The following is a 15440-nucleotide window of genomic DNA, read 5'->3' on the forward strand; positions in this document are numbered from 1 at the left end:
TCCACTTCTGACTTTAACTTTTCACTTTTGTTTACAAACACTACCAATTTCTTATTTCTTTTAACTTTTTGATTAATTTATAAATTTAATTACTTTTAAAAAACATATTTTTTTCGAACACTCCTCAGAATCAACAATTGACTGGCACACACAATCCGGCATGCTTAGCTCAATATGGACATGACCCAACACATATAAATATGTAGTTTTGTAACGCATGCTTGATTGCATAAATAATGTCGCATGAGACGCGTGTGGGAATGTTTACCATACTTTCATGTTTCAATAATATTCTCAAATATATGTTTTTAATAATTACGAAGGATCAATTTGGTCATTCATAATAAACGTTTATTAAAGTAGATCATCTTGCTTAATGAGTGTTTTTTGGACATGAACCTTAACCTCAAAATACAAGGGAAAGTGTAAGTTAAGATGTCTTAATTTCAACATTAAGTATAATTAACCAGCTTATTAATATTAATGTTAGAATCGTAAAAATTGAGTTGGGCCCGAAAGTTTGAAATCAAAACCACGATGTAATTAACATTCAACCCGTTAAAGTGTTGGCTAGATGTTGATTTTGACCCAAACCGGCAAACAAACCTGAACCCACTTGAGTTTGATCCTATTGTGATCCAAACATAAGGCGACATCATGTTGAAAAATTGGAGGTAATATTCATCCGTAGAGGGATGAAATGGACAAGAGGGGATTCAGGCACTTTGGAAGCAATAGACAAAGAAGGTTTTTGTTTCAAAAATATCATCTACTAAAATTGCTTGTATATCTCTATCAAAGATGATATGAAAACATCTAACTTGAAAAGGCGAGGGCTGTCGGATTCATAACTTGTGTAGTTTGCAAGTCAAAAATTGTTTTAACCACTCTCCCATCAACTGTATCTAACTCAACAGCAAACAAGAACAGAAGACATGGCGATGTCTTGGTTTCTCGATGCTTTTTTCTCATCCAACCGCGTATCATTCAAGTAAAAAGGTGCGATGGTACAGATGGATCTTCATAAATAGTATGCCAAGTGAAGCTAATGCCAGGGATTTTTCTTGGCACCACTTCTTTTTGAGCTAACTTTCAGCTGCGATTAGAAATAAGGAAACGATGAAATTCAAGATAAACGTTGGCATGAATAGTTGGATAAAATACTAATAGATTGTACTAACCCCCTTAGATTTCTTGGTCTTCCCACGAATTCTATTCCTTGGAGATTTTAATTTGTATATCCGGACCATCCAATGGTGAGTGGTGAACACCTAGAGCAAAATAATAACATGGATGAAGCATGCAAAACGAGACAACTGCCTAGATCATATCATAAACGGAGCACATTTTCATGAAATGGGATAAATTATGCATAAAAAGTTCCTTGGTGATGTCATGCTTGATAGGGTAGTATAACTTTGGTCGCTAAATAATTTCATTAACAGAGCATTGATGTGTGGCACACAATGTGCTCAGAAAGCAAGGAACAATCACATTGTGCCTTGTTGGGTTCAATTGGTAAAATAAAATAAGTTGTGAACTGGCCAGCTGTTACACTTGAACAAGTTCGGTAGCAGGGTGTATACTTTCTCAAAATCCATGAACGGGTCCAGGGAATCTCGGGATTGTATATATTTGTCAAAAATATGCAGCAGGTATTACATATCTATGCACTCCAAGAGTACATCTGTGGCTGGCTATCTTCAGGATCTCGAGGCTGACAGTATTGTTAAGAAGTTGGACGGCTGATGAATAGCTTTCAGAGGTAGGGTGATCTCGAGGAGGGGCCTCAAACAAAAACCACATCGAAAACAGGTGTTTAAATGTTAACCTATGTCCATAGCAGGGTTTTCTCGTCAAACTATTCAAAAACCAGACAAAAATCAAAAGCGTTAATTCTATTTTTAAACCTTCATACTTTTCCCACCTTCATTTTGTGGAACTTAAAAGGATACTATGCACCTAGTCCTCCATATCTCTAACTACTCATCCAAGTACTTGGAAGTTGGAACCCTAAAAATATATATGTATGCTTTGACTGGAATTTCCCGAAGGCAAGATCCAGATATAGTTGAACATGCAGCCACAGAATGATGAGTTGCATACAATTAAGAGTTCACAGCCTCAGAATTACCTCTTCAAAGTGGGTGAGTTTGAAATATTTTTTCCCAATTTCAGTATGCCTCACCCTGTCATAGCCCTTACCATCTGTCTCTACAAACCTACAAGATGAAACAAGGTAGACAATAAATATGTGGTAAAGATGAATAAAAAAATCACATAAATTTCAAATAAAACTGCACCTGTAATATGAAAGTTTGTACATGAGACAGTTTAGCATGGTTGGAGTGGCTTGAGAATCTATCCGGTACTGACCATCTCTCTGTCAGAGACATGGTAGAATGGATTAAACAGATTTCAAATATCACGCAATCAAGAGAGGTACTCAGAGCCTCAGATATCATTAATGAACAAAAAAGGCAGCAGCTGATGAATTGCACATTTATTTTTGTTGAAACTCAATGATTCATCGAAATAGTTACTGACAATTCTTGATTACAGGTTGGAGTCTTTAGCGTTTGTGAATAAGATTGCCATGTTAAATGAAGAAAGTAGTATGTTTTTAAATGGTATCAGAGTCATATATTGGATGCTCACCCCTCCATCTCCCGCCACTATCTTTGAAATTTGGCTTTTGTGCTCCTCTCATCTCCCACTGTTCTTCATATTCACTTTGGCTATGCAATTAAGTAATATATACCATTTCTCTCGTTCTTTTCCAACTTGTCCATCTATATTATTTCATTGCACCACCTACGAAGTTCCAAACTTGACAGTCATGTCATCTTCTACCCCATTTCTTTTATTTCATCATGAAAGCTCAAATGATTTTCAGGAAATAAAACAGTTTTCACTAAAATAGTGCTGACAATTAATCCAGCCAAAATGATGGTTGGTTGATGGTTTGGGAGGGAGAGGAGATTGAATAGCCTGGACCTAAATGGATCTTCAACACAGTTTTGCATAGACTGAACTCGTATAACAATCAAATATCTTGCAAATGCGTCCACTCAAGGGATAGAGAAAAAAATACAAAACAAACATATTACTGTCATCAAAAGGCTAGATATTGCAGTAAATGTGGTAATAAATTTGATTGTTGTGCCAGACTTCAAATATAATGCACAATATGCTTCTGCCATCAATTATGTAATAGTTAACAGAAATCATCATTTCATAGGCATTTCAACTTTTAACTTCTTACCAAATAATCAGGTTCCTTTATGTGAGGAAATACACCTCCTCCTATTCGAACCATCCACAAGAACTTATTGATGTCATCACTTGGGTACCCAACAAGGCCTAAAATGAAAAGGCGGCTATCATCAAAATACCTATCCAGCCAAATAAAAGTTTAAAACAAAATAGTAACGAGAAACTAACCTCCAAAAACGACAAGAACATATTTTACATCCAATGAGTTGAAAATTTCCCATGCCGCCTTTTCAGGAGAGGACATGGCAGTACCAACAGTTGCAATATGCGTGTTGTTCCATGTATTATTGTCAACAATAACAGTACGGTTAGCCATAGCAGTAGTTTGGTAACCATAATCCCACCAAGATGCAACCTGGAATAAATAGACGGCATCAGGAAATAGCAGAAAGTAGAATTGAACATGGACTCTACAAAAGTTGCAATTTGAAGATTATCCAGTGATCTCATGATGAAACAAATGGATTAATTTAATATGTCGAAACCGGGCCATAAGAAAAGAGAGGGATCTATTAAGCTCATTATTCACGATCATAAATTTTTGTAACTTGAGTATGCAGGAATACACGCAACATTGAGCAACTACAACATGGCATAAAGCCAAAATTTAAATTAATGCTCAGCTGCAAGGTCAGCACCAATTGACACTCTAGTACGGATGATGCAAGTATAACAAGCATATACAAGTAATGGCCTAAATGAACAGAAAACTTTAGAAATAAGTGTTGGATGCAGAAAAAAATGCCAACTTACTTTATCATCCACCTCAGTGTTATGGCGCAACCAACCATACGCCTCTCTAAAGTCATCAAAGACATGAAGGCCATCATGAGAACGAGAGGTCAGAACAATGGAGGGCGCCGAATATGCCTCAGCCGCAGCCCAGACAGAATGGACCTAAAACAGGAATTCCCTTCCATTAGTCAAGGCAATGGCGGTAGTACAGGGAACTGTGCGGCTGGTACTAGCGCCAATGCACAGTTTCCAGGATCTGAGTGAGTATAATTTTAAGGCTGAGGAGAATCAGATTGAGGATTACTCCTACCACATTCATGAATTAAAGCAAATGTAAAATTCAATCGGAAAAGTAATTGCACTCTTACAAATATCAACATAGAGGAAATTAAAATAAAAGCTCCTACAACAGAATTGTACATAGTTTTAAGCCCTGAATTCTTAAGATTTTATTTTTCATCTATGAGTAACATAAGTATCTTACTAACCCAAGATGCATTAATATAACGTTATTAATTTTTTAAAACTTTTGAAAATGTTAGTGCTGAACTAAGGTGAATGATTTTATTTTGAAAACCAAAGCTGAGATAAGTGTCAAACAAAAGATTACAAGCTTCAGTTATGGCAATCTTAAACGCATTCCATTGTGTAACAATTAAAAACCAAATGTCATATCACTCAGATCAACACTAGATTATAGCTTTTCCAAAGAACGGGCAGGATCTCGAGATTATGAACCCAGTCCTACCTATTCCAAGGTTTGTGATTGCACTACACTAGATTAAAAATTTCCTTCATTTTGCACAAAAATGAAGAAAAACCCGTAAAGTCAAAATGTAAGGCCTAGGCATATTTAAAAACCATCTTGATTTGAAAATATTGTTTTATTGAAATCTGATATTTTCAATCTAAATGTAAAATCACGATACACTCATCATTTCCAAATATTTTTACAATGCATCAAATGAATCATACCGATGATGACATTTTTCAAAACTTACCATTTGAAACTTCCAACTTTTTTGGCTATTAGCGAGTAGCAAATTTTTTGTAAGCATAACAGAGAACTTTACTCATCATATAAGTAGTATCGATTCTTATGTAAACAAATGAAGATCTGGCAAAAAGAATCCCTAACCCATGAATGATAATCGTAAATGGAAGAACAAGACATGCTAGTCCTTCAAAGTTAATGTTAAAAGGTTGATGTAACATGATCTTTAATCAAAGATTACATACCACATAAAAAGCACCCAGCAAGACAAGTAAGAAAATAGCAATCAGAGAAGCTTCGAGTGGTAAAACCAGAAGCCTCTGTTCAATCCGGGATATGACAGAAGCCTTCTCCGTGTCTTTTGTTTTCTTCTTGTTCTTTCTTGAAGATTTTTCCTTTGATGAATCTTCACTTTTCTCCATCTTCACTTCATCAGTTTGTGAATTATTAGTAGTATCCCCTGCCTTGTGCAGATCATAAGAATTTAATCCCCTGGTAGTTTAAGTAAATAGTTAATAGATTTGATATAGGTTGCATAGCTTGCATACATTGAGCTGGGGGTTTTCTGGTTTGTCATGGAACTGAAATTTAATGGATCGAGTGAGAACATCAAAAGCCTCTGAAAGAGCAATTCCAGAAAGTATACAAGCTGCCGGAGCTAGCACAAGCATTAAGCGCACCTAGCATATCAGTAATAGAAAGTCATACACTCGGGAAAAAGAAAAGCAAAAATATGATGTCAGTGAGTTTCAAGTATCCGTACCATGACACCAGAAAAATATACTGATGTAACTATATAAAGAATTGCGAAAGAGCTAGCGTCAGAGAGTGGTGAAAAGCAAGCCTGTGAATTACAATATAGAAAGGCTAGAGTTAATACAGTAGATGCAACAATAAATAAATAGGGCAAAGTGCAAACCCAAAATATAAGCTTCGTCAGATACCAATAAAATATTGATCACTCACAATAATGCCAGCCGGGACCAAAAACGCCAAAACGTTGATATCCATAAAGTAGGACGGCCATGTAGGAGGTTGATGCTCGCTAACACTGGCTATAATTGGTATGTACTTGCTTGCATATGTTCTAACCCAGTTCGAAACAAAGGTGGAGAAATCCATGTAAGAATATTATGATACAAACAATCACAAATAGAACAAGAGAAGAATTAATGTCAACGTACTAATAATAAGATTCCACGTAAATGAAAAGGCAATTATACATTCGACTAACAAATCTGTAGAACATTAAATTATCTTGAGGAACTTACGGATCCAGAAGGCTCAAACTTCTTCCGCTCCAACCTTTTGTAGGGCTGGAAGCTACTAATGCTATTAGTACAGCTAAAACAGCAACACAGACGATCCTGAATATAAGACATAAAGATTGTCGTGAACAATTTCTTCTCAATTCTGCCCATCAAAATGGCTTAATTATTTCAAACAAACTAAAATGAAATTAGATGAGGAAAACAACATCACATTGATACAAAAGACTTGCTACGGCATGCTACAAAGATAAGTACTTACAACAGAAAACCGTGTAACCACGTGTAGCTTAGCATTCTTCATTGTCATAGTTTCATAGAAGACCATGCAATAATAAATCAAAAGATTCAAACAAAAAATTAGCAAGAGAGAAACTTACAGGCCCACGGATACGACTAGAGTAACAGCTACTTTGAACATTTGGGGAGTGAGGATTCCTTTGATGTAGTACACAAGAGCTACGACATGTATTATTATGAAAACCTGCACATAATATTCAGAAAGACAAGTTATCTCATCTCAATAAATAAATGATCTAACATGAAAATGCGGTAGCTCAAGATACGTAAAATTAATTAACCAGAATGAGAAATGGAGCAACAATGACTATATGGAACATGTTTGCATAAGTATCTAAGTATTTTTCCCATGATATCATCTTATTTTGACTCTCACAATAAGAACTCCATTTATAAAATATATGCACCCTTTATTTGTCTCACAACTTCGTCATGTACATTCAATGGTGATAAACTTGGAACAGCATTTAAAAAAAAATATCCAGCTATATCAAAATAGATATACCATGTGGACTATTTACCTACAGATTACAAAAATTTCTTGCGAGTCCTATGCATGTTTCGCACATGCACTTTGTGTTTATAATATAATATAATTCAATTATGTTAATGGGGTAAATTTACCACAAAATGTAACCTAGAAAGAAAACGAATCAGGCTGCATTGTTAAAATCTAAAGGCACCACGAAGGAAGTAAAATATATAAATTTCATGCTAAACTACTCGTCATTTTGCACTGTAATCATTCATCTCTGTAGTAATACATTGGGAAAAATAAAATGGTAGTCAACTTACTAAAAATGATGCAAAATGCTCTGATGTCATGACAGCATTAAAACCTACAACGGGCACCAAAGATGCCAATAATGTCCCTAAGACGACCTGCATTTGTGAAATTGAGGTATCAGACGACAGTATTTGATCAGCCAAAGCACACTGAAATGTAAGAGATTCCATGGGTAACCAAAAAACTTTATCCACTGTAACTCTCCACGGTAATAGTTAAAGACAGATGCTGAGGAGATACAAAAATATAAACTTAAGTTTTAGCAACTAGATAAGGGGAAGATATTGGTCGGTAATTTAAGAACATATAATCAGTAGTCACCCCTACAAACTTTTTAGCACCAACTCATGCCACCTATCGCAAAACCAATTTTGAGAATTTGTTCCCAGGAACTCTTAATGAGCTCCTATAATGTTTTCTGAGAGTAATTAAAAAAGAACAAAAATAGTCAGAAACTACAGTTCATGATCACCTAGTAATCGATATAAAACAGCAAATGATCTCTTTTTTTTCTGATAGTTGATGACTCTATGCCACGATGATATTGTTTTCGTTAGGAATACAAAATTAAGTGAAATAGGCAATACCATATAGGCATATATACACCACCATACCACCAAGAATGACTGTAGCAGTACAACTAAATGGTCTAATATTTACTCCCTTCGAATTCCAAAGAGAGTATGGGGACTATTTTGGTGAATTATAACGCTTGCATTAAGTGAAAGGTTCACTTGTTATAGCTTCGTGGAAATCATCCATAGCTCAAACATTTGATACTTTTTATATACGTTCGACAACAATTATAGTGATAGAATAAAAAAAAAGGGCACAATAGGAACGATATCACCGAAGAAAGATCATTTCTGCATGACAACAGGACCATTGATATTTTGAATATCATTGAAAATCATGAACCTTCTACCCACTTCAAAAGACATTTCCAATGTTGCATATTATTTTTTTGGTACAAATATCAAGTTTCAAGCTTATCTCAGTAGGCACCTCAGATAAGTAAGATCATGTGAGACATTAGCAAGTAGGCAGTAGGCACGGCACACAAGGAAGAAATAGATTCTCTTCAAATTTAATGATGATATAAACAAAGGGTAGGAATAGTGTTCCATGGAAAAGATAGAAGAATTTCTCACTGTACGGATCAGCTTTGTGGTTGATATTTATGTTGAGAGTTATATATTTGACATTTTGTAAAAAATTGATAGCAGTGAACAAGCTCATAATCATTTTAAATTCCTGTTTGATACTTTAATTCTAACAAGCAACAAACATCAGCAAGCTGAAGCAAACAAGTTAAAGTCGAACATTACAGGAAGACACTCACAAGTGGGCCATACACAATGTAGAGGCGTGAAGAAGAGCGGCCAGTAACAACACACAGAAGCACGTGCATTGGAATAAGATTTATAATAAACCAATAAAATTGCTGCAGTGAACAAGCTTATGACCATTTTAAATTCTTGCTTAATTCTAACAATCAACAAACATTGTTGTGCTGAGCAAAACTACAAGTTCAAGTTGAACATTATGGGAAGATACTCACAAGTGGGGCATAGGCAATGTAGAGGCGTGAAGAGTAGCGACCAGTAACAATGCACAGAAGCACATGCATTGGAATAAGATTAATAATAAACGTATACCCTCCCCAAGAGCAAACCTGATACAGTTAAAAGAGTAACCAATTGCATCGAGCATGTGAACAAAACAAATGCATTAGTTAATATGAAAAGAGTACAGTAGACCAGCAGTAGGTAAGTTTACCATGTAAAAGTACGCCATTGCATTTAGAGTAGCATAAAAAAGAGATCCTGTGTTCAGTGTCTGCAGTAGATCGGTTAGAAGGTTAATGAATGGCTATATTTCAGTTCCAGACTGAAGAAATCCATGAAAAATATGGATCAAAGGGAGCATATGTTTCAAAGTTCGGCTAGTTCAGTGTTAATTGGAGGACGTTTATTTAAAAGGTCAAATTGTTCAGTTGATTCAAATATAATAGCACAAAATAAAACTGATGAAGCAGTGATAAAATTGATGAGTCACCTTTAAATAGAGATAAAAAGTGAAGATCAAAGCAAATATAGCTACAGCTTCGTTGTCATAGCTTCCAGCCACAGAACGAGATATATATGATGGAACCTGCACAATCAAATCCATAAAAACCAAAACAATGTACAGGGACAAGCTCACACAAGATTAGAGCATCCGTGTGCAATAAAGAATCAACTAGTTAAACAATAAACACGTAAATTTTCGACCAAAAAAGTAATGGAATCTGATTAGTTGTTTTCTGTCATGGATGAATCAATAATCTTTTCACTATAAATGCGAAGGAAAAAGAAATTACATAAGATTATTGTTATTTAAGGCAATAACGAGTGACAACAAGACAAAACTCAAAAGGCAGAAAAGAAAAATGCAAGATTGTGCTTCCGAATTGCGGAAAAGAAAAATGCAAGATGCTGCCTCAGGTTTCAAAATGCCAACAGCAGAACAAAGTTATACAAGAAAAATTACCATGGCCAAAAGAGCTGCAGCAGTCAATCCAGCTCCAACACCTTTGACTTCCTATATCAAATGCAATAACTTATAAAAATAACGCACAGGCCAATTCTGCAAGGCTTGTAAAGTTGTAATATGATGAAAATATATCAAAGGATGATCAGCAGAACCTTTGTCAAAAGGTACGCAGCCCAAGAAGCAAAAGCTGAAAAAATAGGTGCAGTGAACACACAGACAGTCTCCACAGACAAAGGGATATTCAATGAGTTCAATATCCTGCCAAAAATTACCAAAGGCACATCAATCATGGCTGAAACAACACATAAAACAGAAAAGGGGAGGATTATTGATTCTAACCTTGGTCAACATTGTAAACAGCAAATACTAATTAAGTTATTGAGACTGGTTTAATTTATTGTAAACAATAATGGTGTGTGCTACATACTTCCATAATGTACCAGCAGTCAACGTAAGGCCAGGGTAGACAGTACCTCCAATCACCCGCCCTAGAGGATACCTTTGAGACAGTAAATAATAAACTCACTTAATAAACTAAAAAGAGAACAACAATGCAATCACAATCATTTTTCGTAGTTTATTTTCCATGAGATAGCAGGAATTACCATGTCCGGTCATCAAACCAATTCCAAAAGTCATATACTCCAGTTTTTGTAAGATACTGCAGTCAGAACTCATGTCAAATTCCATGATGGAGCTTTGAAGTATTCAAGTACAATAAAACACACAGATGGAGTGATATTCAAATGCAAGCAAACAGAGCAAGTGTAAACCAATAAAAATAAAGTTACTAATTTTTAAATGTAACAAATAACCATAATCTACAGGCTTCGTCTCTTGGGATTGCTACATTTCATTCTATGCACAATAAAAGGAACAGGGGTCAAGAAAAGGCTGACCGAACATTTTAAAGAGGTCGATTTTCAAAAATTAAAAATTGCTCCTACTTATGCATTACTAACATATCAGTGTCAGAGGTGGCCAAGATTTTGACTAATCCTTGCACATTTAAAAATGACAAAAGAAAACACTGATGTTCTATCCCAGTGTTTCAAAGCATTACCTGCATCCTCCATAGACTAATCCATTTGTACTGTACAAGGTTAATATCGTCCTAGAACAGGTCAGATATGAATCCAACAATAAATTTAGTCTGTGCATTTTTCTCTGAGTTGTATTCACTAATTTTCACAAGTTGCCTATCTGAATTAATGCTTAGAATCCCACTATCAAATTTGTGTATTTCAGTTATTTTGGGATTGCAACATCAATACTCAATTACTGAACTTGCAATTGCCTTCTAGTTGACAACTTTATAAAATTAGATAGATCTGTGAAGATGCAGTCTTTACAAATATTGCATATGTGTACCAATTCAGTTCTTTAAAGATTGCAGTCGCATTTACTGAACTCAAAACTGAACCTGCAATTGCTTACTTCTTGACAACTCCATTATCAAATTTGATTGGTGAAGATACCGTTATTGCAAATATTATGCACCAAAGACCAAGGATCAATATTCTTCAAAATGGGAATTGCCTTAGGTCTTAGACTCTTAAACATGGCACCCTTATCATCTTATCAAATGTACAGATGCAAATCAAACTAGTCAGATTCAACAAAATGCATTCCAGCAGTCAGTTGATGACTCGGTTCTTCACATTATGCAATCTTAAATAAATAAATAAATAAATAAATAAAATTCACTCTTTGCGTTGAATGATGCAAAAGCTATCTAATAAACATACAGCATACATAATCTAGAGTGATTTCTGCATTTTGAAAAACTTAAACAGACAAACCTGAGTGACTCTGTAGTTGAAATAAGGATCAAATTCATGAATCACACTCTCGTACTTAATCACCTGTAGATAAAAATGATAACCAAATAAGCAAAAATCTAAAATCGTCACTCCAGAGACGCCAAGTGCCACAGCAAACTCCCATTCGAAAATTCAAAGGACCATATAAATGAATTGATAAAAATAAACAAAACCGATAGCAGGCAGAGGTTTAGGGAGATTTTTACAGAAAATAGACGGATCGAGAAAGCTAGAACGCCGATGAGCAACAGAATAAAGATCGACAACACATTCCCGAACGCGTAACGTAAGGTCGACGTTGGCGGGGTCTCCGGCGCCGCCATGACGGCAGAATTCGAGATCCTCGATTAGTGTAAGAGAAATGCGCACAAACGAACGGCGAAGACTTGGGGAGTCAGTGTGGGCCGATGGAAGGGAGGTTTTGTAGAACATCACTGGGCTTTTCTATTACAAGACATTTATATTGTATCAGATTTTATGACGGAAAAGACTAATATAGCCTTCTGAAGTCAACAGAAAAGAAATGTGATTGGATAATCCACGTGGATAGCACTGTTGGCATGTCCTCATTGGTGGATGATACCACGGAGTTTGGATTTTTTTATTTTTACCTGTCCTTTTTCGTTTATATTCTAATCTAATTAATTTCCTTTGTTTGCTAAATTAAATTAAAATTTTAAAAATAGTCTAATTGAATATGGGTACTCCTAAACAACACAAAACCCTATATGTATTTTTTTATAAAAAAATTTGGGATAAAATAAATCAGTTCTTTTTTATATTTGGAATTTTACTTCATATTTGAACTCGATATCTTCTCTTAAACTAATATTTCGCTGCACGCATTGACTATTTTGCTCAATAATTTTGGTTTTATTAAAAATTAATTTAGGAGATAATAGTAATTTCAAATCAAGTTTTACCAATTAATTGAAAGTTTGTTAATTAGAAAATCTCTACTTTAATAAGATAGCAAGATATGAAATTGTAAATGTCATTCAGCCAAAAAAAACATTTGGTAATATACGTGTGATGAGCTATTGATATATTGTACAAGTCTATATCAAAAATGATTATCCACACATTTTGTAAAATTATTATGTTAAAAATAGTTTTGTCCAATCAAAATTATACATAACTCACTCAAAAATAAAAATAAAAAAAATAAAAATAAAAACTCAATCGAGGTAAGTAGGTTACCTTTTCAGAATTTTCATATATCATAAATAATAAATATATATATAGTCGAAGGTATAGCCCTACGCAATATTAAATTTTTCGAAATTCTATTTTTTTATATAAAAAAGGTTAATACGAAAATATATCTTGCATTCTTTAAAGTACTATTCGGTTGTATACTAATTTGAAAGAAAAGGATATATCCAATTTTTACTAGGTAAACTCGATAATGAGACTATGAGAGTGTGTAATTAATCTTGACAACACCGATATAAGTACGTACACAGAACACATGTGATACATGTGAATAAAAATATTTATTATTCAGAATTAAAGATTATTTTTATAAACTTGAAATTAATTATTTTTGTTTAAATATTAGGATAGTGTGATAGTGATAATTAGGATATATATATATGGTGGAAAGAAAATTTGTGAAGTTTTTGAATGTATAATTTGCTTTTTTGGACCTTCCATATTAAATATATATTATTAAAAGAATGATATAGGATAAATTTAGAAATATATTAAAATGATGAAATATAGTTTTCTATCGGATTTATTTATTATAATAATAAAATAATATTATATATAGTAAAATAGTAAAGATATTAGATATATATCTTTAAATAATATAATTGTACAAAGTCTTGATTGACGTATTCAAAAACAAAATTAATAATTGAACAAAATCTGAATTCATTCTTTTGTTTTCGTGAATATATAAACGTAACTGTCTAAAAGACTTTTTCCATTTGAATCCACGGAGCTTTTTTAATTTGTTAAAAACAAATAGATATTCCCAAGATTAATTAGTTGTTTTAAACAACTTCATTATTTTCAAAGCTGAGAGATTCTTGTTTCAAAAAAAAAAAAAAAAACTGAGAGGTTTTTTTTTCCCAAACACAAAAGGTCAAAAGCAGCTAACAATAGCTAAGTTAAAGAGACTCAGAGAATGAGTTCAAAAATCAGAACAAACCCCAATCCAATAGTTTATATATCATTTACATATATATATATATATAATTAAGGAGAAAAAAATATACAGAGAAACATCTAGCTAGTGATCTATAAATTATAATCATTTACAATATTATATTGTATTATATAAAATTCTAAAAACTAATTCTCCATAACTTATAAATATTAACACGATATAATTAAATAGTTTGTATAGGATCTTATTTTATATTTTGTGGCCACATATAGGGAATCAGAGGCAACTAGCTAGCTTTGGCTTTCCAATTGCATATAGAAACGTTTAATGAAATCCTCGGCGTCCTTGTCCACTTGATCATGATCTTCTCCCGCATCTTTTACCGAGTACGGGGAGTCGGTTACCCTAAGTTGCCTGACCTCCGGGCTATGTCCGAACCCCGGTAGCCTCAGCAATGGAGACGCTCGCCCCATGAAACCATTAATGTAAATTTGTTCGATGTGGCGGCCGTGGTTGTATTTGAGGTGGAGGACGTGTTTGTTGCCGCGGTTTCTCGGTTTAGAGATGTGGTAGAAGGAGGGGGGATATGCGGGGCTGTTGCTGCAGCTGAACTCGTAGTCTCCGGGGGACACAAAGGACAGATGCACCTGATCATCGGATCGACACATGAGATTCGAGTAGCGGTACTTTTGTAGCACCTTGCCTATGGCCGTGCTCGCTAGTTTCCCTCTCTTTAAGAGCGAGTTGAGGCGGGGCATTATTTTGATCTTCATGGATACGGCTTCCCTCATGATCATGTATATATATATATAGATTACTGAAATTTTTCCACGGGTTTAATTTAATTTTCAAAAGAGAGACTTGTGTTTTTGGTTTTTGGTGGGAAGAATATAGGGGGGAAGAGGGTATATATAGTTTGGCGAATTAAGAGACGTGTGATATTATATATATTATGGACATATAAAAAAAAATGAAGAATTTACTACGAATATTCATCACCAAGTAATTATATTTTTGCAAAGGCTACAGGTATTAGTTGTTGGGATCAAGTATCAACATCTAGCAAAAACCTTGCTAGGAAGAGACATACAATCAATGATCAGAGGAAGTTTCCGTGTAATTAATTGGCGTATGCAGTTAGTGGGTACGTAGCTTTCAAGGGCCAAAGGGTGTCAATTATTCTTCTTTTTTATTTGGATGAATAACATGTTAACTTCATTGGAAGTTTCTGGTCAAAGTTGCTTTGAATTTCCTCTCAAATTAATGGGATTAAATTAGTTTACAAATACTGTTAAGTATCATCTGAGGTAGAAGATAACACGCTGATTGGTTGATATTTTTATTTAATTTGCACAATGTTTAACTCAATTTTTTTAAAAAATTATTGTCATGTATAATTATCTTATATAAATATATCATCTTTATATTATTCATTTAACATCATCTCATTTATAAATCAAGCGATACTTAACCGTCGATGTCACACGTTACAATAAATTCGAATTCGTACACATATTTGGAAGTGTTCGACACGTCAAATTAAGATGTCTTTTTTTATATATAGTAGAGTAATCTAAGGAATATCCCACAGACCCCCACACCAACA

General features: G+C 34.2%; 1 protein-coding gene across 2 annotated transcripts; it reads right to left on the minus strand.

The window, feature by feature from the left end:
• Window positions 1–735: 735 nt before the first annotated feature.
• Window positions 736–12157, minus strand: LOC140877631 (dolichyl-diphosphooligosaccharide--protein glycosyltransferase subunit STT3A). Of its 2 annotated transcripts, none has more exons than XM_073281167.1 (23): window positions 11925–12157; window positions 11698–11760; window positions 10501–10556; window positions 10323–10394; window positions 10048–10153; window positions 9893–9943; window positions 9419–9514; window positions 9140–9199; window positions 8922–9035; window positions 7369–7455; window positions 6654–6757; window positions 6277–6372; window positions 5972–6092; window positions 5769–5849; window positions 5554–5685; window positions 5251–5469; window positions 4030–4173; window positions 3445–3631; window positions 3266–3363; window positions 2304–2383; window positions 2135–2222; window positions 1182–1271; window positions 736–1096 (listed from the first exon to the last, which is right to left on the minus strand). In XM_073281167.1, the coding sequence occupies exons 1-23, from the start codon at window positions 12039–12041 to the stop codon at window positions 1046–1048; spliced, it is 2313 nt and encodes a 770-aa protein (XP_073137268.1). In that variant the 5' UTR covers window positions 12042–12157; the 3' UTR covers window positions 736–1045. The 2 variants fall into 2 exon arrangements, with proteins under 2 accessions (XP_073137268.1, XP_073137269.1); XM_073281168.1 differs by having other exon boundaries at window positions 736–1089; window positions 1178–1271.
• Between the last annotated feature and the right edge of the window lie 3283 nt (window positions 12158–15440).

Source organism: Henckelia pumila, chromosome 2 (genome assembly GCF_033568475.1).
Source record: "Henckelia pumila isolate YLH828 chromosome 2, ASM3356847v2, whole genome shotgun sequence".
Taxonomy (NCBI): Eukaryota; Viridiplantae; Streptophyta; class Magnoliopsida; order Lamiales; family Gesneriaceae; genus Henckelia; species Henckelia pumila.